This window comes from Mastigoproctus giganteus, chromosome 5 (assembly GCF_048544385.1).
Source record: "Mastigoproctus giganteus isolate SK-2022 chromosome 5, ASM4854438v1, whole genome shotgun sequence".
NCBI lineage: Eukaryota > Metazoa > Arthropoda > Arachnida > Uropygi > Thelyphonidae > Mastigoproctus > Mastigoproctus giganteus.
The window spans coordinates 32,291,403-32,319,054 of NC_143579.1; the positions used below are offsets into that span (position 1 = coordinate 32,291,403).

Here is a 27,652-nt window from a genome sequence, read left to right on the forward strand (position 1 = left end):
TCCCTGCCATCATAAGATGGCAGCACAAGTTAGTTCAGCTGCTAGCCTTGTTAACTGGAAAATATAATTTGGTCTTTCGATTTTAAGACCTTTTAAAATCAAAAAGGTTGACAAACAATATTCAGATTTGATACGAATATGAAGTGCTTTGATTTTCATCCCGAAAATTCTCAATTAGCACGCAATTGAGAAAAGATATATCGTGTTTTAAACACTCTAAGAGGACAACCTCCACCGGCCTGTTTATCCCTACCTCTACCTTTTGACGAACTTCTCAAGTGGGTCGGAGTTTAAACAAAACCTTTCTGCGTTTAGACAACTCGGCTTACTATGCTTTCGCATCCGCGTGAGCAAGAGGCTGACCCCGAGAGAGATTGTCTTAGCAAATAATTTAACCTGGGAGTTTAATGCTTTATAGATTCACGAATATTGGTGGATATCTATTTTAGGTCCACTGTCTTTGGAAAGCCCAAATATGTAGGACAGTACTTTAAGGATGAAAAACAGGTTTCTAGGAGAATCACATTCTGGAGAGAATAATCCATTCCATTGAATGAATGCAATAAACTATTCCCGTTATCAGATATTTACAACTTTGTTTTCCAAAATGGCTTTTCGTTTCCACACTACATGATTGATATATATGAGAGAAAATAAATATCGGTCGTATGTTAGTATGCTGATGCAGTATCGCATTACTGAAACCGGTCTTTTATCTGTGCGTTTCTCCTCTTGAAAATAAACGTATTGCATTTTATGATTAATAAAAAAGAAAACGCAAGACCTCTGGCAAAGCATTTCTACTTGCTGCCAAAGGCAGCTGTGTACGCGTTCAGCTGAATAATAAGATTCCTTCTCCTGGGAGGCTCAGTTTGTCACAGAAACATTAAACTGTACTCTGCGATTACGAGAAGTCACACTGACCTATCTTCAGTTTCGTTTCACCTCCCGCCAGGTGAGACGCGTAACTCATCTGTGTACAATCTTGTCAGCCTTGATAACGTAGCCGTCAGCGGAGGCTGGGCTATCCAGCCTAGTTGGCCTTGAGATAAACCATGACCTTCATGGCTTACTTTGAACAGTTTTTTTCCAACTGAACCCTTTCTCTGAAGCGATGTAGTGCAGCTGCTCCTAGACCCTCTCTCTCCAAAAAAAAATCTTCAATTAGAGGATTTAATATTCCTAAATGAAGGGCATTGGACTCATTTCGAACTGGTATTGAACATCACTTAAACCCTTAATTACCGAAATTGTCAGTTCTTTACGTTAAGTTCAGATTATTTTCGATATAGAAATTTGCTTAAGATAAAAAATGCAATCTTATTAATAATAAAACAAAACTAAGTCCAGCCGAAGAGAGGCCCATTAGTTTTAACCTGTTTACAGAAAACGCAAATACTTTGCAAAGGTGAATTTTATGACAAAAACAAGACCAAGTGTAACTTAATTACTATTACTCGGTCATTTACAAATATATAAATCCTAGGAAAAGCACATTCCAGGTTACTTAAGCGAACTTCATTTTAAGAACGGAAGGAGAGATTTTTTGTATGAAGCTACGAAACATTAAACATCATCAAAAACAGAACTTAAAGAATTTTCGCAATTTGAAACTAATATCCCCTTCATCAAAACATTGTTATAGCCCTTTGAATGCAAAAAAATTCAATCCAATATGGCTCTGAAATAGTTGCAAGATTTATATATTTAATTAAAATTCAGATGGCAAGTCCGCATTTTTTCCTTAAGCATCCTGTGAAGTCAAAAAGATCCTTCCTTTGCTATCTGTGACACCATTCCTTTTTGAAATTACTAGATGCTAAGGCTCTGCATCAGCAAGAAAAGCCCTCTACTCCAGAGTAGGTGCAATTAGATAATATACACGATCATACGTCTTGACACGGTTTGTAGAATAAGGATTGAGTTCTGACTGTCTACATACCTCTTCTATAGCCTGAAATTATACTCTCCCTTTAATTTGGTTCAATTTTTATCAGTATAAAGTGCTCTCTTCAGTCTATCAGATACAAACCAGCACTTTTTCCGCTCAGCTTGTGTAGATATCCATGACAAGAACTTGGAGTGAGGAATCAAGTCAAATCTGATGACTTGGACAAGAACTTGGAGTGAGGAATCAAGTCAAATCTGATGACCAACAGATCCGATATGTTGACGCAAATCAAATTCTGTACTACGCACAGGAAGATAACGTGCGAGAGGTCGCTTTACCTCATTAATTACTCTCATTCTAGTTTATTAAATGGCATTTGTGCAGCCATAAGCTGAGCTATTTCCTTCATGATATACATCATGAATATCAACTGAATCGCCCACCTGTTGGGAAACAATGCTGATCTGGACGAGCTCTTTGCTTATCTTAAACAAACCAGACAGAATATTTCTAAAATCAAAATTCTCCAGCATCTATCCAAATACCAGAATAGGCCTAAGTTGCCCTTGTGCCGATAAACATCTACACCACCAACTGAATCCAGTTTCGCCCCCTTCGGTCTCCAAATGTCGGTCCATGATCGCTCTCGTGGAAACTGGTAGGACGATTTGGATCGTCACCTTCGCTGCATGTAATATACTAAATGATTGATTCCACACTATGAAAACTATTTTTGTAGTCCTCGTACCATCCTTTTTGTAGGAGGATATTCAGATGTAACAGCAGGGTAAACATCACGTGAGGTGTTTATTTTTTTTTAGTTCTCTTGAGCTTGTTCATAAGGACAATTTCAGCATCAGAAGATTTACTTTTGGAAGTTATTCTTTAAAACAATAGGGCACTCTTCTCTCTGATTTTTCCATTTCCTTATGCAACTGTTTTGTATTGTTGGTCAGTTTTTCCTTTCTTGTTCAATTTGATAGCTTATAAAATTGTTGCTGTATTAGTTCCTGGAGTTTTATCCCAGCAGCCTTAATTTTTAGTTTTAAATCTTCCGTTTCTTGCATGAGAACCTCTCATTCTTCTCGATGAGGCTGCTGCTTGAAATTCAACATCATCAAATACTTTTCACTTCTATTTCATGTTTGCATTTTTCTTCCAACTCATTCCTAGATGGATTCTGCAATTTCTTTTTCATCAGCACCTTTACCCTGTTTCTGTATTTTCTTGCCTATCTTGTTTTTTAATGACTCAGAAAGCTGCTTCCGTATTTCATGCTCTATTTGTTCTTGTAAATGTAGTTTTGCAGACTCCAGTTGTGCTTGTTCCTCGTGTTTTGGCTAATCTGACAGCTGAATTAGCAACTTTCTCCTAACTTTATCTTTGTTTATCATCCTGTTCTTTCCTTTTCCCATTTAGTAACTCAAGCTCATTTAGAGCCTCGTCCTTTAGATTTTCTAAAACAGATTATCTTCTGTATCATTTGATATGTTATGTATACATTCTTGTTTTGCCACCTTTAACTTTCTCCTTCCTGGTTTGAAAATTAACAGGAGCCTGTTTAAAAGCTCGCATAGGATGATCTGGTTCAACGGCATGATAATTTTGGATAATGGTTGAAGAATGAGTCAAATATAACTGGATGAGGTGGCAACTCTTGCTTAGACAATTGTGACCATGCCTATTTTTACACTTCCGGCCCTCTATCTCTTGGTACAACAGTCGATTTCTTGATGAATAAGGATATGTAAGAAAAGCAGTTCCTCTATACGAGCTACTTGGACGATGATTATCAAAACTATCATCTGAAGGAGCTATACATGTAGGACTTCTTTTGAAAGATCCACTGTTACGTAATATAGTATTTAGTTCATCTTCAGAAGCAGAATTTATAGCTTTATGGTTAACAATAAGCATTGCATCATCAAATGAAGATGCCTCTTGGAATGGAACCATATCTTCGTACATCAGATGGTGGTAAACCAACAAGAGAACAACGTTCATGCGGAATAATCCATTATTTTTAATATGATTAGGAGTGTATGATAACTGCCAGTACTTAGGTATGGAGAATTACTTATTTTAGGGCTCACCAGTTTTAAGATGACCAGACAGCTACCAGTGAAACTGATGAATAGCACAGTGCCTTCCAAATTCACTGAGGCGATGTCATTGAGATATTTAGATTAGGATTTTCTGCTTTAGGTGGTTCACTAGGACTGTAAGCAGCCTTATTTGAACTAGTTTCGCCAGATTTATCAGAGGATTTTATAAATGGCACCGATGATTCAGAAGATGGGGGGTTTCGAATCCCGCCCTCCAATTGTGGGAAGCCTTCGGAATTTCTCTGAATTGGATTAAAATGTTCCTTAAAATCCAACTTGAGGTCTAAGATAATCCTCAACAATTTGAGTATCGATTAAAGCAAGCACTTTTCCCCCAAACGGATTTAGGACAACAGGATTTCTAGAAAGGCTAAATATCGTAGTTGAATTTACTATTTTCATAAATTAAAATAATTCCTGAATTTAAATTATAAAAAAAATATACATTTTAAAGTTGTTTAAAACACAAAGCTATAAAAACAATCTAAGAATGACTGTACGAAAGAATAAGGATCAAAATCTAAAATATTTACTAAATGTAAAAGACGATGGATTGGACCGAGTCTACCATAATACGTACAAAGACTTTAATGCCATAAAAGTGGCTCATTGGAGTAAAAGTTATCCTCCTGGTAAACTGAATTATTAGGTTAATCGAAGTCAGTTAAGGTAAACTTAAGTGACAATCAGATATTGCTTCTATTAGTTTATGCCTGATGCCTCCCTCTTAAACGGAAAAGTTTGAAATGAAGACTTAGAATCACCCGAAAACAGCAAAGTTTTTTTTCTTAAGGTTGGTGCCCGTTTAAAATAAAAAATTAAGATCGGTAAATATCCACTCCATTTCAAGTTGCCTACAATCTGTCAGACTGCTTCTGAATTTACGAAATATATTTTAAAGTTTATTTGCACACAACCCTCTAAGACTTATCAGTCCAGAGTTTTATATGCGGCTGCGTATAAACAAACTTCTTCATGAATGATTGTTCTTTCTTTGAACACCATACTTCTTTCTTACCCACCGATCACCGCTGGTAAACAAGCTGGACTTAAAACCCTTCTATTTTTGGCCAGCAAAAAGTCATTTGAAGGTGAAATGTTTTTTGGATGTACTCGGCACAATGCGACCAATGTCTGATTACTTGCTCGATGGGAGGAGGGGTGAACGGATAGCAACGGGACGTTTTTAGGAATCAAGTTCCGTGTCGTCTAAAAACGAAATGATCACTAGGCTAGCAGCGTCCCAATTAGCGTACTCCTTGACCTTGAAATTGATACCATCTCCGACAACTTGCATCAGGTGTAGATGCCGACAAAGTAGCTAAACTAGAGTCGCCCACAGGCTTCGCTTTTTTTTAAAGCGGGGAGGGAGAAATAGAGGGGATTATTAAGGGGTTGTATCCATTAGAATGGCTGGAAGGTGTGCCTTCTGCATATATAGGCCAGCTATTGAAGGTGTAGAGCTGATTGTAGTGAAAGTAGATGCTCAAGATGAGAGAGGTAAGTTTGACCTTGCAGGATTAACTTAATTGTATTTAATATTTTAATCTGAGTGACCGCGAAAGTTACAAAATAGCTCGGGATTGAGATGGAAGTTGTAGATTACATTCGAATGCAGTTCTAGTGGACTAAAATGTTTTCTGGGCACGTATCGTTAGGGGATAAGCAGTTTGAATGTTTATGCTAACTTTTAGCATCTTCCCCATCCAGTGCAATTGCGTACTAAAAAGATCTAGTTGGATCTTTTACTTTTATTCCAATAAAATAGATAACCGATCCTTGCTGGTAGTAATTTGGGCCTCGCGTTAATACGCGAAATAATCAAATCTTGATTTGCACAAGAGTTTAAGTCTTGTGTCCATTAGACCGAAGGTTGTCCAAGTGGTCCTCCAGGCTATGCTCCTGGAAACATTCATTAAATGAGTTAATGCTATTCTGGCTTTCTGCATCTTGAGAGTTATTACACAAAGAGGATAAGTGGCCTACCACCCCTTTTCTTAAAAAGGAGAAAAAATAGTTTAAAAAACGGAAAGTAGTTGAGAAACTTGCACTCCAAATCTTGTTCCCGGCTATCAATTTTTTTGATCTAGAAAAACCATTTTATTGAACTTCCGTTATGTTAAAGGTTTTTATACAATATATTAAGTAATTATGCGCAATATGCTTATAAACAACTTGCTAATCTGGGATTCTTATGTACTTAGATAAAATAGTGTTTGGTAGTAGATCTTGCGACTTAACTCGGCAAATATCCAGATTGAATCTAGTCATCACGGGATGTCTAGGTCATATATTACAAATTACCCGTATTGCTCTTAAGGAGCAGCTAATTTGATGTGCAAGACTGAGGAAATCATGGACTTGCTCATGAGGAATTTGTTTTTAACTATGTATGCAATGGATTTTACAACTCGTGCGTTCTGTTTCCATAGACAGCATGACTTTGCCCTCAACTTGTCTTGTGCAAAGTGCCGCCATCTAGTTTATTCTTATAGCACTAAAATTCGTCAATATCGTGAAATATTTGAGATCGTGGACCCCGAAAAGACAGTTCTTTCAATTGGAAGTATTTAAAATTAATTTTTAGAAGAGTATATACATATATCGATGACATGGTGGGGATATGAAAATTTTGAATGTTTCAGGGTGTAAAACTGAATCATACTTGTGAATATAAAAAGTGTACTTTTTGGGGGGAGGTAGTTTTTAACTGCAAATAAAAAGAGTAAATGAGAAGAGGCCAAGACGAAGTCTAGCCAGAATCAATGGCTCGTGTTTTTTTTTCTGAAGGTAGTAATTGCAATTCGTTTGATTAATAAGAGTGACTACAGCTTTCCATAGTTAATTCTGCACACTGCTCTCGTTTACGTAGTAAACCAACCTTGGAACTCAAATTGAGAATTCGTTATCAATTAGGTCATTTCATAATTAATGAAATAAACATTGTTACAAACCTTTACCAGGTTCCAGTTCACAATCTTTGTAAGACCAAGAACTGCTGACATGTAAAACGGTTCAGTGTGTGGCGTTCTCACAGCCTGTTGTTCCCTGGCATCCCCATGATGATTCTACTACTAATCCCACCAAATCTCATTGTTGGTAAAACCGCCATGAAATATTTATCGCGGTATGTGTTAGAAATACCTTATTTCTTAAGTGGTTTACTTTTAATCAATCAGCTGTTTGTATGATACAATTAGTGTAAATATATAAACTCTGACATCTTCCTTTGTTCCTGCAGGTGCTTCTCTTATGGGTGATCGCCGCTCTTACGGTGGCTCCAAGTTTCCAGACGTATATCATCAACGAAGATGGTAGTTACCAGTTTGCATTTGACACTGGCAAAGAAGGAGGTCACCATGCGCGCGAAGAAAGCCGTAATGCCGATGGTATCGTTCAAGGCAGTTATTCTTACCAAGACCCAACGGGATTGTTGAGAGAGGTACAATATCGTGCCGGTGACGCCGGTTTCTCAGCTACTGGCGAGGGCATCTGGGCCCCATTTCCTCCAAACTCCTATTACTTCCCTTTCAGTTACCGACCTGAAGATCAGCCGAAGGAACCTCCAAAAGATGAGGGTCAGGAATCTTCTGAGAAAGACCCTGCTACTGAAAGTAGTACCACCGAACAACCGTCAACAGAAGAGAAAGGCGATTCCGGCTTTCTGAATAATTACTTCCCAATGCAACTGGCACTGTCTCAGTTGGGAGGTAAACGCAGATTGGATGATCCCAAAGATATGGCCTCTAACAAAGTTAGAGAAGAAGATAAGGTTGTCAAGAAAATCCCAGTGGTGTACTATTTCCCACGTGCACCCTGGTTCTATCGTCATTCATTCCCCGCCGCCTGGATGGATAAAAGTGGACATAGAGAGGGACTCCTACCTCTGGGTCCTTCCTACTTAGTGCCTCCTTATTATTATCCACCCTATGGATATCCTCATTAAAGACTCCAGACCGAGTCCACCGGTGAAGTTGACTTAGAGGGCCAGTTTCGTTAGCGGATAGTGTAGTCCTTAGTAAAGGATTAACTGCGGAAAACGTATAGCAGGACTTTGTTTACCTATATTAGGGACTTTATGGATTTATAGTTAGAAAAATAATAAAAGAAGTTGCATACTTGAGCTGTGTCTTTATTGGAGTTATCCAACATCCAAAGACCGATATTTAGTTGGAGTATGGCCGAGTAAATGGCGTCACAAAATAGGGGAACTAGTCTTATAGTCAGTTTAACTGGATTTGCATCACTTTTCCTTTTGAACTTAATTTGAAAAAGACTAATCTTAATGTATTAATTCGCAAGAAAATTAAAATGCCATTAACAGAATAACTAAAAATAAACATTGAAGATTTCGTTTCATACCTCTTTTATATTATCAAATATTCGTATATTATATTTTTTGAATATCGATCACTTCTGACCAATTTCAAACTGGATGGTATATGTGCTATCAATTCTCTACTTGCTTTTTATAGCTTAATATAGTGTCAACGTCGCATGGGACAGTGCCAGCTGGAAGTTGTGTAGACACTCATCGGATCAAAGCCTCGGTGATCAAATTAATAAAATTGCTTCCAAAATGGTGGCCTAAATCAAAGGTCCTAATAGTGACAATGCACTTCCACTGAATATCTTGACACGCAAACAATTTATTTCAAGTGTTGACAATTTACCATTGTTATTGGTAAAATCCGGTGTTGAAATTCATGTAGACTTCCACCACGGCCAGTTGAAACTAACCTGGTTTTACCAATCTCTGGTTAAACAGCAAGGGTTATTTTAATCCTTTTGGAACATCTCTAATATTCTCAGTAGGTATTCCTTAAACTGTAATAAGCATGCATTTATAATTCGTTTATATTGAAAGTAAATTCTTGGATGTATTTGGACTATCTTTACCATACGACTTGTATCTGTATTGGAATCTTAATTACACGATTAAGATCTGCTAATTGCTCTTGTAGGTTAATCTTTCCTGCCCATTAGATTTTCCAAAACTGACACCTCCTAAAATTATGGATTCTACACATAAAGATGAAATGTCTGCGCTCTATTCGCTAATGGTGAGTACATAAAGATTACAACACTGCCAAACAGCATTTTTACCCAATAAATGTTACTGCAAAATGTTAGAGGTCACATATTACATGCCTTTAGACTGTTCGTTTGTTTTTATCTGACGAAGAAAATTGAATTTTCTGTTTAAAACCTTATAAAGATCTAAATGTTTTTAAGATCTGTCACTGCTTTTATATTTCTCCATGGTAGCTTGTATTCTTCCTATTGTTACTTAAGGTATATTACCAATCACTAACAATCACGTGTTTCCTTTTCGCTCGCAGAATTTCATTACTTTTTTAACTCTGCTGATGGTAGTGAATATGGTGATTCCCCACTTCTGTGAATTTCATACGCGGAGTATTTCAAGCCTTATAGATGAAGTGGGAAGACAGAATCTGGATGAGGAGTCTGTGGTAACGGACGAAGAGGAAGAGATCCCCTTTGAAGACGAAGAAAATACATCTGAAGATCACGAGAAGGCATTGAAGGACTTTGGAATGAATATTGAATACCAGTTCTCAATGGTTAAAGAACAAATGAAGACCATCGGAGAGGAACTCAAGATGCTCAGGGAACAGATGGAGTCAACGTTCCCACCCAGCAGCGAATGAACACTTTGGATTGACAGAAAAACTAATGTAAACCATAAGACAAATTTGCACCAGTTGCATTGATTTGGATGTGGCAGCACCATGCTACCTTTATTAAAATGTACAAAAAAATCGTGATGCTCTTGAGATGGTCTTTATTATAGGGTGAATAGAAGCCACTACACTAAATCATATTTGCATAGCCAATAACAAATAAGTGAAGATAAATTTGATATTTTAATTTTACATGGTAGCTGTTTATTGGTTATCAGCAGGGCTCGACAAGTGGATGAAGTCAATTTAGAGACTGTTATCCTATAATCTGGGCTATGAATCCAACAGCTTAGATTCCAGGCTAACATAAATAATCCGGGTGGTTGTAGGGGCCGAATTAACACGCGCTTTCGGCCCCCAATTTTTCGAAGAGATGGAACATGCTGGGACTTCTCTCCCAGGAGAATAGTGCATACCATAACAAAGAACTGGCGCACTATGCTGTCCGTTGTCAATGCGCCAATAAATAACAACCAGGAGAACAGTCACAGCATGTTCCATCTAGTAGGTGCATCTACAACGGTCAATCGTGTCGATGCTATGCTCCTAGCAGAGTATAAACAGCATTTTGTGTATCTTATGGAGCTTTATTTGTTTAAATGATGGCAGTAAATCCAGTGTTCGTAACTCGGGCAGTAAGATGTTAATTTATATCTTTTGTGGTTTTTCGATTCTTCCATAAATTTCTTTTGACTGAAATTTTAAGAGAAAACAAATGTTTGCTCTATATTCCCCATACTTTAATAAAATTCAGCAAGCTACAAAACACACATATTACATATGAAATAGAAGCATACAAATGATGTCCAGTAGAAAAAGCGATCCGTTCTCTTACGAATTGGAAGTCTCCTCCTGTGCATTAGATTCTCAACCATTAATGCATCTTCTTGGACGAAGCACACCAGTGACAAGCAAAGGATCACAACCTGAGAGAGAAACAAGTTTAGAGATGGTCTTTGGCAAATTTGAATTTAATAAACTTAAATTTAAACCACTTCACTTATGCATTTAAAACAATTAAATTTAAAATATTACAATACGTATTTGTTTAAATTTTATTCCAAGGAAATTAACGCAATCAGGTATGTGTCTTCTTGCTGGTTGAAGTGGTTCTCAAATACACTGCTCGACAAAATTAATAGAACATTTAAAACGTCGTATAGCTTGCGATGGACAAAACTCGGACAGGTATAAGGGATATTTATAGGTGATCTATTACCAAAACGATCATTACAGAAGTCCATACAAGATGCTCGAAAATATGGTCACATGACATCAGTACAGCATATGATCTCCTCCAATGACTACACAGGCCTGACAGTGGTGAACTATGCTCAATATAAGGGTTTCTATACGATTCTGTGGAAACAAATCCCATTCTTCCACCAGCGCAGACCTCAGCTCACAAAGTGACCAAGGAGATGGCGGTCGGCGTGCAATGCGACGCTCAAGGGCGTCCAATGTATTCGATCGGACGTGTCGTGCTGACCATGGCAGTCGTTGGATATCTTCACTTTAGAGATATTCCTTCACCATTTGAGCTCTAAGTACAGTGGCGTTTTCGAGCGTAAAAAGAAAATCTGGGTCAAACGTAAGGTTCGTGAATCTCCTCAGTACCTCTAAGCAGTTACGGTATCCCTATCAAAAACATGAGCGGTGCGGCCGTTGATCATTATTCCGCCTTCACCCTAAGTGTCCCTCTCTGATGTTGGAGGGATGGCACCACATCCTCGTTATCTCCATACGAAATAACGTCTAGAATCTGTTTGTGGACTAAAATGGGACTTAAAGAGCAGAACTGTGCTCCATTTGTCAGGGTTCAAGTAGCATGTTCATGGCACCAGTTTCTACAAACTCTGAAATAAAATCCACTGGCTTCCTTCAGTAGAGTCCATTGAATCGATCCTTAACAGTCGGGTTGGAAATTTCCACCTGTGGCCGCAGCAACTTCAAGAGATAGCTGATGACAGGATATGGTAGGGGTCCGTCTTGCTGTTAGAGCCAAATAGCGATCTGTTCTGGTTGATCTAGCTCTCGGACGACCTTGGCCAGCTCTTCTTGTAATGTATGCCTCCTGAAACTGCTTACATAGTGCCGAGAAGACACATTAAGTCAAAGTGCCATCTGCGACTGCTGCGCTTGAAGTCCTCACTTACAATCTGAATACTGAAGAAGTGGCCATCCTACCGAGCACGCCAAAACATTGGAATGAATTGATCTGGTCGCAACACGTGTTTTTAAAGGCATGCCTATGTGTGGCTATGTAAGGTTGTAGATAGATTCCTATTGGATGCCAGGCTGCCTATTATTTTCAAGAAAAACATTGTTCTGTTAATTTTGTCGAGCAGTGTAGTTTAGATGGTAATCTTTGCCATCATTCTGGGCTCAATTATTGTCGATAGGAAAGCGAAACGCCGATCCAGATCCAATGTATGGTAGAATTACAAAAGTAACTAATTATATTTAGTTTAAATCCATTCCCCTCAACGTGGGCACCTGTACGTGGTGAGGGGACCTCCCAGTGATGCTGCTGGTTTACCAGATTAGCATCACTGGGATCCAACGCCCATACCTTGGTTCCAGGGTTACACCATTGGAATCCGGCGTGTGCAGCCGTGCGCCGCGACCCGTGGAAGCGGAAAGGGGGATCCTGGTGGTTGAGGGGCCCAGCCTTAATACACCACTTTGGCCCCTGCTTCGACGAGACGGGTGGTCCCGGACCGGCTCGACTGGGATCAATCGGCGGGTGGTATTATACTGCTAGGGTCAACTGCGTTCCAATAAGTCTCCCTCCCTATGGTCCTGGGACGGGATAAAGACTTATTGGTAACGTGGGTATGGTGTTCTAAGCGAACTCGGCGTCCCACTCGTGTACGCAGTACCTGCTAGTTCACTAGTGGGCGCCCCCTCGTAGGGCTCCGTGGTGGGTGAGGTACTTAGGCATCAGACATTTTCTTTTTACTCCTATGAGTAATTTAAATCCCAATTCTTCTGGGGCCCCAACAAGGCCCCTACCTAATCGAGATCATGACGCAGATAACACCTCTGCAAAAAGAGCCAGAACTGAGGAAACACCACCACCATCAGTGACACCGCTTTTCCTCATTCTCCATTCAACCGGAGAGCAGTCCATTGGAAAGATGTCACCCTTCTTCATCCAGAAAGGATTAGAAGGGTTGGCAGGTTCACCAAAATCTGTAAAAAGACTGCGTTCTGGCGACCTTTTGGTCGAAGCTTCTACCACCAAGCAAGCGGAAAAAATCATAAAGGCTACATCCATAGGGGGAATACCTATCATCGTAACCCCTCACAAAACTCTAAATTCTTCACGTGGCGTCATATCAGAGTGGGACCTTCTTCATGTTTCTGAAGAAGAGATCTGCTCTGAATTAAAAGACCAAGGAGTGACAGCTGTCAAAAGAATATCGATGAGAAAGGATGGGAATCTCGTCCCTACCCGAGTTCTCATCCTAACGTTTAATACCCCACGGCCTCCAAGTTCCATAAAGGCAGGCTATCTAAACTGCCCAGTGAGGATTTATATCCCAAACCCACTGCGGTGCTTTAGATGCCAAAAATACGGCCACTCACAAACATCTTGTCGTGGTAATCCTGCCTGTGCTCGATGTGGTGTTAAAGACCACGAGAGCAAGGAATGTTCAGCTCCAAAACCTATCTGTGTCAATTGCCAAGAAGAGCATCCCGCCTACTCTAGAGCATGTCAGCGGTGGAAGGATGAAAAAGAGATCCAAAAGTTAAAAACAGAGCTGAATATCTCCTACCCAGAGGCCAGAAAACGTATCCAACCAGTAAATAGCGGGAAACCTTCATACGCCCAGAAGGTTTCTGCTAAGTGCACTATCGGGACACAAACTGAGATGACTATACCACCAAAAGAGTCATTCACCCCGATTGCACGCTATTTATTGAGTTCTCAAAAGCCCACCAAAAAAACACAGTCAGTTGCCACTCCTATATCCGTACCTCCTAGCGCTCCACCACTACCAAAACCAAGTGGTAAAGAGCCTGCAGTAAGAACAGAAACAATGGATGTAGAGAACAAGGAGGTACAGGATGAATCTGTCTTGGAACTCTTTGCGGAGGAAGAAATGGACACGGGACAGCGTCCATTCTTCCCCAAAAAAGATAAATCCAAGACTGACAAAAGTAAGCCCTCAGCACCTCGGAAGCCGCCTGATGGACCCACCAAGCCAAAGTAATGGCTAAATTCCTACAATGGAATTGTCGTGGATTCCGGCGAAATACTGATGACATCAAGGCCCTCCTGCAAAAGCACGAGCCAGTTTGCTTTTGCTTGCAGGAGACTTATCTAAAGGCAAATGATGATCCCACCCTGCATAACATCACAATCTTTCGTAAGGATAGAATTGCGGATGGTCCTGCTCATGGAGGAGTGGCTATCCTTGTGGGTAATCAGACCCCAGTTCAGCCCTTGCTAATTACAACCAGCATTGAGGCTGTTGCAATTCGCCTGACAGTGGGATTTTTATTAACTGTGTGCTCTATTTATTTGCCACCTGGGACTGACATCTCCCAGGAAGACCTTGATGATCTTTTATCGCAGTTGCCTCCCCCTTTCTTACTTCTTGGAGATTTTAATGGACATAACACCCTGTGGGGTAGTGCTAACATCAACGGAAGGGGACGAGTCATAGAGCGTATGCTCAATGACAATGACCTTTCCCTTCTAAATACTGGAACAAACACCTTCTTCCATATGCCTACCCGTACGTTTTCTGCCATTGATCTCTCTATCTGCTCCCCTTCTCTACTCCCTTCACTCACTTGGGAAGTGGAGGAGAATCCATACGGAAGTGATCACTTCCGTGTGATAACCTTGTTACACAGTGGGAGACCGTGTCTTCCTTTTAGGTTACCACGGTGGAAGTTTGATCAGGCTGACTGGAATGCCTTCCAACATCAGGCAAATTTTGACCTCAGTACAGTCAGTCAGGAGCCTATCAATGACGCAGTAACGTACATCACAGAAATCATTGTCCAAGCAGCTGCGAATGCTGTTCCAAAAACATCTGCCCGGTTTCCACCATTTCCCAAACCTTGGTGGAATTCCCAATGCACAGCAGCAAAAAAGGCTCAAAACAAAGCGTGGGGGATATTCCGCCGATATCCTACCACTGTTAATCTAATAGCCTTCAAGCGTGCACGAGCCAAAGCACGCTACATTCGCCGTCAGAGTCAAAAGGAATCATGGATCCGTTTTACATCATCTATTAACCAGGCTACCAATTCTAAGGTAGTCTGGGATAAAATCCGGAAAATGAAGGGAAAATATACATCCCACCCTTCTTCAATCCTAGATTATAATGGATGCGCTATTGCAGATCCAACTGCAATAGCCAATGCTCTTGGGGAAACATTCTCTAACATCTCCGCAACATCTTCGTATTCCCCAGAGTTCCTGGTCCTGAAATATAAACTAGAAAAACAGGCACTTAATTTTAAGACCAAGGGCCTCTATCCTTACAACGGGGCATTCACTATAGAGGAACTGAAAAGAGCCCTCACTCTTTCCAAAGCAAGTGCTGTTGGACCAGATGGCATCCATTATGAAATGATTAAACACCTTTCACCAAAATCTATGGATTGTCTGCTCCTTCTGTATAACAGAATCTTTACTGAGGGGCAGTTTCCGGACTCCTGGCGAAAGGCAATCGTCCTTGCCTTCCCTAAGCCAGGAAAGGATCCAAAAGTCACCACCAACTATCGTCCTATTGCTCTGACTAGCTGTCTGTGCAAAATCCTGGAGAGAATGGTTAATTCTCGCTTAATATGGTATCTCGAGTCAAATGACCTTCTCTCCAACATCCAGTGCGGCTTCCGAAGGAACCGGTCCACTTTGGACCATCTTATTAGAATGGAAGCATCCATCCGGGATGCTTTCCTAAAACGGGAACACTTGGTGTCGGTGTTCTTTGACATGGAGAAAGCGTATGACACAACTTGGAGATTTGGCATTTTGAAAGACTTACATAGCCTAGGCCTAAGAGGGCATCTGCCCTTTTTTATTCAAAACTTTTTAGCCAATCGATCGTTCCAAGTTCGTGTGGGATCCTCACTCTCTCGCTCCTTCAGCCAAGAGGAGGGAGTACCACAAGGATCAGTATTAAGTGTCACGCTTTTTGCCATCAAAGTGAATTCAATCACAGAACAACTTCCTCCAACTGTAAACTGTGCCCTCTATGTTGATGACTTTAGCATATTTTGTCAGTCATGCAACATGAGGGTTATTGAAAGACAACTGCAGAAAGCTATTGATCGCCTCAACTCCTGGGCTCTTGCTAATGGCTTCAGGTTCTCGCCGGAGAAGACCGTTTGCGTACACTTTTGTCGTAAGCGTAATCTTCATCCTGAACCTGAATTAAAGCTCGGACAACATGTAATTCCAATAGCAGCGGACACAAAATTCTTGGGACTCGTATTCGATAAAAAGCTGACCTTTCTGGATCACATCCGTCAACTCCGCACAAAGTGCACAAGAGGGCTAAATATTCTGCGCTCTCTTTCCTCAACATCTTGGGGTGCGGATCGATGCACCCTACTACGCATCTATCGTGCACTTGTACGATCCAGACTGGATTACGGGTCCCTGGTATACAATTCGGCCAGAGACAGTGTACTTCGTTGGCTCGATCCTGTCCATCATCTGGCTCTCCGTACCGCTATTGGAGCATATCGCACATCTCCTGTCCAGAGCTTATACGTCGAAGCAAACGAACCGCCATTATTGCTTCGACGTAAGCAGTTGTCTCTAAACTACGCTCTAAAACTGAAATCCCTGCCAGACCACCCTACGTGGCTAACCGTTTTTGAGCCACGATGGGAAAATTTGTACAACACCCGTAAGACTGCCAATCGTCCTTTTGGTATTCGTGTCCAAGAGCTACTCAAAGAATTTAATATAAAGGTAGACAGGGTTGCCCAAACACCAAAGCAACCCCTTCCACCCTGGCATGCTCATGTCCCGGCATGTGACTTGTCCCTTAGAAATTGGGGAAAGTCGGACACTCCATCGTCTGTCTACCTGCAGCTTTTTTCAGCACACCGAGCTGAACATTCTGACTTCGCGCCAGTCTACACAGACGGCTCGAAGGCGGAATCATATGTGGGATCTGCTGCTGTCTTTAGAGACAGCACTACATCGGAGCAGATTCCCTCTGAATGCAGCATATTTACTGCAGAGCTGCACGCTATAAAGTTAGCCTTGGATCACATTAGTGAATGCCAATACCATCGGTTCATTTTATATTCCGACTCTCTCAGTGCGTTACAGGCTTTAATATCTGTGAGATATAATGATCATCCAGTTCTGTCTAGCATTCAGCAGAAGATTCGCGTTCTCCATGAACGTGAATATGATATCCGCTTCTGCTGGATTCCCAGCCACATTGGGATTAGGGGAAATGATTTGGCTGACACCGCAGCCAAATCAGCAATCCCTAATAATAATCGCTGCCTGTCAGTCCCCTATACAGACTACAGGAAAACTATACAGCAGAAGATACACTCCCAATGGCAGGATTTGTGGAATAGACAGACTGGGAATAAACTGTATCGTATAAAGCCTGTAATTGAACCGTGGCAGTCTAGTCTGCGCAGGAATCGTAAGGAGGAAGTTGTTCTTGCCCGGACCCGCATAGGACATAGTCATTTGACACATTCGTTTTTGCTGAGGGCTGATGACCCTCCTATGTGTGTGTCCTGTGGCACAATCTTATCAGACACGTTTTAGTTGACTGTACCAGTTTTAGAAATGCTCGTTTTACCGCTTTTAACCATCTGACTGAGCCGTATACACTCAGTCAGATTTTATCCGACAATGACCATGTGTCTGCTATTTATAATTTCCTAAAATCAGTAAACCTTTTTAATCATATTTAAAAATCTTATTATTTTAAGATTTTCCATTGTTACTTATTTACTGATATTTGTCTGTTACAGTTTATACTTGTTTTTATAACCTGACGTAGTGACCTAATTCAGTAGGTCACTGAAACTTTTTTACCTTTTATGACAAGGTTTTGGCGCATTATAGCCATAGTTGCTGATGCGCCAATAAAACTCAACCAACCAACCAACCAACCATTAAATCCATTGTTTCAAGGTATGTTTAATATTACCACAAAAGTATTTTAAACTATTAATTTTAAATACTCACCACCAAGAAACTTATATGCATCTCAGCAAAAAAGTCAGGATAGTGTAGACGATGTAAATTCACTCATAACTGAGGGGAGAGAGAGAAAAAAAAGCCCAACTAGATACGTAACATAATCTTTAAACGCAAGTATTTTTAAGCATTCATATCCCAATAGTTATTAATCGAAATAACATTCTCTAAGAATGTAAGAAACATTATGCCACGTATACAATTTCTACTTTTAAAAATAGATTCTATTTTTTAATAAATCAAAATCCACCCGGAAGAGTGCTGTTTATTAAGGAAAACAACGAGGGTACAAACAATTGAATATAAGAGGGGGGAAAATAAACTTACCGATCCGTGAACACTTCAAAGTATCACGTATTCACTAGCAGCACCTTACATGTGGAACTGGAGCTCCACAAAGTTCTCAAGAATCCTAGCCATTTCTGCAGTCTACACGTATCCTGACAGGTATCTCGTACTGACCTCATTTTGTAACTCCGCCTTGATGGTAACCTTGATTAGTTGGATCTGGTTCAGCATAGCAATAAGTGAAGCTCGACCAAAAAAAAGAGAAGCGGTTTATGGGTTATCCACAAGGTGTCGCTCGCTGCAGGTGCACGCAACTCAGTCTTATTCTCGTTGCCTTTTTAATAAACAGAGCATGTTTTAAGTTTAGTTCACATTTAACTACATCAGATCAGACGTTAGAGGTCGCTAGTAATTCGCATTTCATTAGGTCAGATCAGACGTTAGGTGTCAAGGGCTTTGAGCGGTTATTTAAGTACTACAGTGGTGGAAAATTTAATTGATTTACGACTGGGTCCTTGCTATTTAAAAATTTTTGGTGTCGTGCAGGCTCGATCGCACGCATGAGAATACTTTACCCGCACAGCTATTTCATTTTTCAGTGAATAGACTGTTACAATTCAACAATAACTTTCCCTAAAAGTTCTGAGCAAATGACTTTCACGAAATAATTAAAACCTATTCCTATTGTTCGCTTTTACCTTTGTTTATTCTATCTCTTTCAACAAAATTGCAGAGAGCCTTGACGGGCACCAAGTATAGTCAGTATAAAACTTTACAATGAATATTTTTGATAAATTTGACTACGATTTAAAATTCTCTGGCCATCTCAACTACCGTTCTACTTAGAGGTAGGTATTTCATTTAGCCGATAATTAGTGTACTGTAAAATTTTGCTTTGATATGCGTGGCTTCCCTGTTTCATACATCTGCCTCTGAGATGCCAATTTTCAACCATAAATGGTCAATAATTTGAGGGCATATCGGTATCGCAGTGTGCAGATTCAAACGCTACAGTATCTCCAAATTACCAAGCCCCAGTCTTTTTAAAAAGGCATCTGGCAACTCCTAGAATTTACCAATTCGCTTCAGCAAAAGCATGAAATTCGGACTTTACCAAAGCGAATTGGTAAGTCCCAAATATCAGCCTAAAATATAAAAAAAAAAATGTTCCACATCAATGGTTCATTCACTCTTCCGATTTTTTTAATGGGCACGATGAAAGGGTTAAGTAATATTGAACGTGGTATGGCAGTAGATTTCCAGCAGAGTGGTTTCGACACGCTTATAACATGCAGTTATGAGTCTCTTGGAAACCAGTCCTGAGGAGTTTTCTGGTACGACTGTCTTGATTAGTCCAATAACCAACTACCATCCATTCAAAAGCAATCCTGTGGCTCGAAACAACTCGTTGACGCCAACGGAGGCTGAAAAACTTGTGCAAGGCAACATAAAATCGCAGTACAACAGTGGTAACAAAAAAAAAGCCAATCAGAATGTTATGACTCGTACCTTATTTGGTAACCTATTTACAGGTTAGTCTTGATTTCCAAATATTTCATTTTTGGACTTGGTGCACCGTTAATGTTGTCATGCACCAAAAAAAAATCAATATCATAGCAGACTAGAAAACCGGTTTTCGATTCTCAAGGAGCCTGAGCACTCTGTCTCAGTGTGAAAAAAATTTTGTTTCGTTATGGGAGCAGAAGAATGTCGCGAAAGTAGTATAAATCCATGGACCCATACTGCAGGATGCAAACAGGCTGGCGACGGCGGTGTAATGGTGTAGGTGTAGTGCATATTGGGCTCCTCTGATGGCTGTGGAGAAACATTTGGATGTTACAAGTAATATCAGAATTGTTTCCGACCAGGCGAATCCGTTTACAGCTATAATACATCTCTGTGAACATCAAAGGCATTTTCCTGTGAATGATCCCAAATTTGGCGAAGCAAATTATACTTAATTCCAGCAAGTTTAAGCATTGAATATACAGTACTTGCATTGTTCACGAAGGGCATCCTGTAGAATATCTCCACGGCTGCTTTCAACTTTCAGTAAAACATTTTCCTTAATGTCCACGGTATCGTTCGAAGCGACTTTTTTTTTTTTTTTGGTAGTTGTTGGCGCATAGGCTTCTGTGGCCATAATGCATCTCCCAAGGTTTTTGCAGTACTTTGATCCAAGCCCAAGGCGGGAATCGAACCCGCGACCTTTGGGTTGCCAGGCAGGCACCCGAAGCGACAAACAGCCTTCCATCTCCCTATAAGTATGACTTAGCCTTATCGTAAGGCCTCTTTGGCCTTATCGTAAATCATATATGAAAACATTGACAACTTCTTTTCGTTTATAAAATTAAGATTTAACCGAAAAACGTAATTCATAATGCCAATACCCGTAACGCGGCCAAAAAAAAAAATCAAACAGCCACTATCTGAGAATGATTTTCCAACAGGGCAATATGCTATATCACAAGGTCAAAAATGTACAGAACTAGTTCCAGGAACACGAGAATCAATTCATTCTACTAGTGGCCTCTGCAGTCCTTAAATTTCATTCTAACTGATCACCTTGGGAAGCCGCAACCATCCATTTGCAACAGCAGAGGGAAGAAAGGGGTCAGTATGGACCAGAACACTGCGACAAGCTTTCAACACCTTGAATCCATACGATGAGGAATTCTGACTGTTCGGAGGCTAAACGGGAACCTTCTCGCTAGTTGTGCCTAATAAAGTAGATATTCAGTGTAAAATATCAAGAAAGCAAAAATATGAATATGCACAGGATTCAACAAGATGTCCGAAGCGTCCAGGTGGTATGGCCAACCAAGCTGTGTGTAATGCGGTCAACAATGCAAGTATGGAGGTGATTGATGTACCCAGACATCTGATATGCCTTTCCATAGTGTCCCACAAGTGCTCTATGGAATTGATATCGGGGAAGTTCAGAGGCCAATCGATATGCTGGAAGTCAGAACTGTGTCCCTCAAACCATTCCTGCACAACAAGTGCTCGATAACTCGGCGCATTGCCATCAGGGAAGCGGAGACCACTGTTACGTTGTTTCTGATGCTGGCAGGAACTTGGACTCCTGGTGCATGTGGAACTTGCACCAAGTTCCTGCCAGTGAAACTTACCCCACACCATACAACCGCCTCCACTTTTCATACCATGCATGATAGATCAACCTCCTGTTGTTGACGCCAAATCCGTACACTTCCATATATTGTGTGGAGTTCGAAGTGACTGATCCGACCAGCACACCTTCTTCCAGTTTTTTAACGTTCAACTTGCATGCTCTTTGCACCAGGCGAGTCTTTTACGCTGATGAACCTTGGTTAGATAGCAGAGGATGCCGTCTGCTGGGTTAGCCCATACGTGCGACGCCTGGTCGTGCCAGATAATGTTCACCCCCATAATCACTTATGTATCTGGTTTTCAAAGGCCACCACAGCAGTTAACAAGAGGAAGCGTGACTCGATTCAGTCCGTCATCCTGCTCATCATCACCCGGGCCTGCTGCACAGTAAGCACATATGCCTTGCAAGTGTTGGCCGTCGTGTTACCTCTAGATCTAGAAATAATCAAATGTGGTTTGCTTTACAAAAGTAAAGCCATCTCCTGTCTGGATTTTACCACCGACCTCTCAAATAACATCAAGGCCGAGAAGAAGCGCCTCACTGCATACTTGCAGCAGGTCTGGCAGTCTAGGTAGACACAGTCTACAAAAGGAGGAAGTCACCAGAAAATTCATTCCTACAATAGCAACAGTATACCCAAAATCTCCCACATGATTCTCCCCTGGCCCATACGTCACTTTTTTGTTAACTGGCCATGGATCTATCAGAGGAATCACTAACCCACCTATTGGGAAACAATGCCAATCTGGATGAGCTTTTCGCTTATCTCAAACAAATTAGACTTTATGAATATATCTAATAACAAATAAGGCAAACTACTGTACCATTCCAAATATTTGAATAGGCACATTTTGGCCTCAGTTGCCCTTGTGCCGAAAAACCTCCACACCAACAACCATCAGAGGAAAGCTCACTGCACTCGGGATCACCGAAAACCCGCAATACCTCTGTGGTTCCCTCGAAAGTTGGGACCATCTGATGTACAAGTGCGAAATATATGAAGATTTCAGGTGCCTCCTCCTGAATAGGAACATTACCTTCCTGAAAACCTTTACGCGCTACGCACAACACTTATTCGCACGACGGAAGACCCTACCATGGATATAGTCACTATTTCGATACTACGAGAACCAATGACATTAAAACATATTATTCGAGATGATGCAAACATCAACGAGTTTTTCTCTTATCTGAAAATAATTGGACTTTATGATAAATTCTAAAATATCTCTGTAAACGCAACCAAGCTGTTATGCCTAAATTATGTTTTTAGTTATGCTTAAATTTTGTGTTTAGCATTTTCATGTGAATAGGCGCATTATAGCCACAGCAGTTTATGCGCCGATAAACCCCCATAACACAAACACACACACACTATTTCGACCATCGTCAAAACCAAGAGAAGACAACTACCTATATTTTGGGAATCAATGCAGAGGCCTACCAGCAAATGAGACTACACTACCACCAAAGAAGATCCAGTATAGGACAACCACAGCTACATACCTATTTATATCCCTACTGACTTAGACACAGATCACCGGATGACATCACCACTGAAACTGACATCACGACCGGACCTGAATGAGAAGAGCAAGAAGATTCTGCCAAATGGCGATCACGCTTGTGCTTTCTTGCACGGCAACTTTTGTCCCACTTCCATCCCTTACTTTCGCCTGATGAATGTATTCCATTGTACCTGGGGATGCCTTCATCCCCCATATTTCTAACTCCCTCCCCCTTTCTTGACTAAAGCCCATCCGCTCTAACTCTTTTTTACATTGGTTTCTGTCAGGAAGCTTAGGCGACCCTGCAGAATAATGGGCAGCCAGGCTACCTTTTAGCGGTGTGTGCGGGCAACGCGGGGTTTCACCAGGGACCCTGCGGCCAAATGCCAAGACACCCAACACATCTATGCTGCCTAGGTCGACTAACTGTACACTCTCGTACCTCACGTGGTCAATGTGTCGCATTCAGTTTTCATGGGAGTGGTCATAATTCAGTTATTACTCAGTGTATATTTACCAGAAGTTATCATATTTAGCATTAACCACGTTAATTAGCGCAATTATGACTAAACTTTGCTCCAGAAACTTCCAAAACCATGCACAGAGGGTATTAAAATACTTGATTCCCAATTGGAGGGGAATTAGTGGCTCTTCACAACTGCGCGTTTTATTTTAGCCTTTTTTAAAGTAATTTCTCATTAATTTTTCTAACTTGTCAATGCCAACTTGACCAATAACCGTTTATTTTCAGCAGAATAAAGTCTAATTGGACAATACGAGATTCTTCAAGGAAATTATGAGTCATATCACGCGTATGACAAACGAAGAAGATATTAGACAGTAATCAGTGCATTATAGCCTAAGTTGTTGATGCACCAACAAATTTAACAACCTCAAGGAAATGGACAATGAACTGACTAGTTACTCGGTGAGTGTATGGCAGGATTTATCAAGTTGCTCATTTTAATACGGTACTCAATTAATTTTAATAAATGTTAGGAATGTGACACAGATTTTTAATGATTGCTGTGTGCTGCTGTTCTAAGTACGGGATACGTCTGAAATTGATAAATTCTGATCCCTACCAGCTGCAGTGGGGAGGAGATGTTTGCTCTAAGACTAGTTTGCCATCCTGAATTTCTCCACAGATTTAAGGTACCTTTCTGTAAGGTAAAATATTTTCTCGAATGACTGCCCTGAGTCACAAGCGATATTCTCTCTGAGAATATAGTGCTGTACCAAAGTGATAGTTTTGTTTCTTTTCTAGTCTGACCTTTTCTTTTGCCCCTCGACGTGGGCACATATACCTGGTGAGGAGACCTCCCAGTGACGTTGCTAGGCATCTAGGTTAGCATCGCTGGGATCCAAGCCCGCAGCATAGGTTCCAGGCTAACATCAATTGAATCCGGAGTGTTTGCCGTGGGCTGCGACCCGTGGAAATTCGGAAAGGGGAGCCTGGTGGTTGAGGGGTCAAGCTTCAACACACACTGATCATTATTTATTGGTGTGTGTGTGTATATATAAACTTTTGACGAGGTAACGTTTTTAAAGGTTGCCAAAATCTTCATCTTTTTTTGAATTAACTTTGTCGTGGCGCATTATAATCTTGTCATCTTTGCGCGATAAAAAATCAAATCAAAATTTGAAAGTCTTTTCCTTTTTTTGTAGATCCTGGCTATGAATATTGCAGTTTGCATTGCGCTTGCCTCTGTTGTTATTGGAATATGTAAATTAGCAGCAACGAGAACTGAAAGATACTCCATCCAGTTTCAGGTGCCAATTCCCGAAAGTTGGCTAAAATTTCAAATTAAAGAATTCAGTTTTCTGGAGACAATCTTTCTCAAGTAAGAAAGTTTCTTAATTGCAGGCAATAAAATAATGAGTTATTTGGCGACATGGAAAATGTACAAGGTGTTTAATCGTATGTGTCAAAATTCAAATTATAGGGACGTATTCTCTGATCGAAAATATGACAGTCATTTATGCGCGAACAGAAGAATATTTCAGTTTTATGCCTTCCCCATATTGCCCATTCATTCTTCCAATCAACGCAGCGCTAAAAAAACAATATCCAGCGTTTCAGGTAGGGATAATATGTGGTCAATGGACATCCTATGTGACATCTATCCAAAATATGGAATTTTATAAAAATCCATTTAGTGAGAATGGACACATGCAGAATCGGACGGATAAAAATAATAATTGCCACATGTCTATTATTAGTCCAATTTTTAAAGAAATTTGGGAAGGCTTGACAAATGTTTCATATGTAAAATTTTATGAAAATCTATCGAATTGGAGTTCAGTTAATACATGCGTGCAGACAAGAAAATCATTTCTAGATTTTTATCGGTCCCGGTTTAATAAAATCTAGGATCTTTCTAAAATAACTAAAATATAAAATCAGCTTTACCCTGGACAAGAACTAAAGCTGGAACAAAACGCAATTCCAGTAGCACGCGAAACGAAATTGCTCGGCTTAATAACAGGTTGACACTATCGTCCTTCTTTTCCCAAAACTAGGAAAAGATCCTAGCAATCCAAGTAACTATCGTCCTATTGCTCTGACAAGCTGTTTGTGCAAAATCCTGGAAAGAATGGTTAATGCACGACTGGTATGGTATTTAGAAACAAACGGTCTGCTTTCCAGGACACAGTGCGGCTTCTGAAGAAATAGGTCCACTCTGGACCATTTAATCCGATTGGAAACGTCCATTCGTGATGCTTTTATTAAATCCGAGCATTTGGTAGCAGTTTTCTTTGATATTGAAAAAGCGTACGACACAGCCTGGCGATTTGGAATTTTAAAAGACCTCTATAACTTTGGTCTTAGAGGTAACCTTCCTGTTTTTATTAAAATCTTTCTTTCGAATCGCCAATTTCAAGTCCGTTTAGGATCCACCCTCTCTCGAGTTTTCTCTCAGGAGGAGGGAGTCCCACAAGGATCCGTTCTAAGTGTCACGCTTTTCGCAATCAAAATAAACTCTATCACAGAACAACTTCCACCCACGGTAAACAATGCCCTCTATGTTGATGATTTTGCTGTATTTTGTCATTCATGCAATATGAGGGTCGCTGAAAGGTAACTGCAGAAAACCATTGATCATCTTACAGCTTGGTCTTTGGCTAATGGGTTCAGATTTTCATCACAGAAGACTGTTTGTGTACACTTCTGTCGCAAACGTAATCTTCATCCTGACCCAAAATTAAGGCTTGGGAAAAATAACATCCCAGTTGTAGCAGAATTCAAATTCCTTGGACTTATTTTCGACAAGAAGCTGACATTTTTACAACATATTCGTCAGCTGAGAACAAGATGTGTTAAAGGGCTAAACATCCTTGGTGCCCTTTCATCAACTTCATGGGGCGCAGATCGTTCTACCCTTCTTCGTCTTTACCGAGCACTTGTCCGTTCCAAACTCGATTATGGGTCTCAGGTTTATGATTCTGCAAGAGATAGTGCACTTCGGTGGTTAGATCCAATCCACCATTAGGCCATCCGGATAGCCACTGGAGCATTTCGCACATCTCCTATCCAAAGCCTTTACGTTGAAGCAAACGGACCATCTCTGTCTCTTCGACGTAAGCAGTTGTCCTTACAGTACGCCTACAAATTAAAATCCTTGCCCAATCATCCCACGTGGCCATCCGTTTTTGAGCCGCGCTGGGAACACCTCTATAACACCCGTCGGACTGCCAACAAACCTTTTGGTATTAGGATTCAAGGGCTGTTGAATGAACTAGACTTGACGGTAGACAACGTTGCCCAGTCACCAAGGCAATTCCTTTCACCCTGGCATGTCTATTTTCCAACTTGTGACTTCTCCCTCAAGATCTGGGAGAAGGCTACTACACCATCTGTCTGTCAGCAACTCTTTGCATCATATAGACAGCAGTACTCTGACTTTCTGCCAGTCTACACAGACGGCTCAAAGTTAGAATGTTATGTGGGATCTGCTGTTGTGTTCCCTCACAAAGCGTTATCCTATAAGATCCCACAAGAAATTAGAATTTATACTGCAGAGTTGCATGCAATACAAACAGCCCTTGATCACATTAAAAATCGCGACTACCAGAGGTATATGATTTATTGCGATTCATTAAGCGTGTTACAGGCTCTTGTATCGGTGAGGTATAACTCTCATCCGATCCTGTCCAGGATCCGGCACATTCTATTTTCTCTCGTAGAATTGGAATTTGATATTCGCTTTTGCTGGATCCCAAGCCACATTGGGATCCGGGGAAATGAATTAAAATTAGATGATACCGCTGCCAAATCAGCCCTTTCCCTGGATAATCATTGCCTGTCAGTCCCCTATACAGACTACAGGCAAATTATACGGTCTAAATTATATTCCCAATGGCAAGATTCTTGGGAAGGACAGGCCACAAATAAACTACCTCACATAAAACCTGTAATTTCGCAATGGCAGTCCAGTCTACGCAGGGATCGAAGAGAGGAAGTTGTTCTTGCTCGGCTCCGCATAGGTCATAGTCATCTAACCCATTCCTACTTGCTGAGGGCAGATGACCCACCTATGTGAGAGATGTGTAATGTTATTTTAACCGTCAGTCATCTTTTTATAGAATGTTGTGTTTTACTGCTTTTAATAATTTGACTGAGCCATTTACACTACGTCAGATAATAGGTGACAGAGACAACATGTCCAACGTTTTTAACCTTTTACAATCTATTAATTTTTATACAAGGATCTGAGTTTTATGCTTTTACTTTGTACCTTTTTAACATAATAATTAATTGCTTGACGTGGTAGCCTTGGCTACCAAAATGTTTAGTAGCGTTTTAAATTTG

The 27,652-nt window shown here is 40.6% G+C and overlaps 1 protein-coding gene and 1 long non-coding RNA gene across 2 annotated transcripts; one reads left to right on the plus strand and one right to left on the minus strand.

Annotated features, from left to right (window-relative positions):
* The first annotated feature begins 5,371 nt into the window (after window positions 1-5,371).
* On the plus strand, window positions 5,372-8,119 carry LOC150085288 (uncharacterized). Its single transcript, XM_090373970.1, has 2 exons — window positions 5,372-5,496; window positions 7,238-8,119. The coding sequence occupies exons 1-2, from the start codon at window positions 5,479-5,481 to the stop codon at window positions 7,940-7,942; spliced, it is 723 nt and encodes a 240-aa protein (XP_090230096.1). The 5' UTR covers window positions 5,372-5,478; the 3' UTR covers window positions 7,943-8,119.
* A 2,300-nt stretch (window positions 8,120-10,419) lies between these two features.
* Window positions 10,420-18,366, minus strand: LOC150085289 (uncharacterized). Its single transcript, XR_016546923.1, has 3 exons — window positions 18,238-18,366; window positions 17,899-17,967; window positions 10,420-10,627 (listed from the first exon to the last, which is right to left on the minus strand). It is a non-coding gene; the product is annotated as an uncharacterized LOC150085289 (long non-coding RNA).
* Between the last annotated feature and the right edge of the window lie 9,286 nt (window positions 18,367-27,652).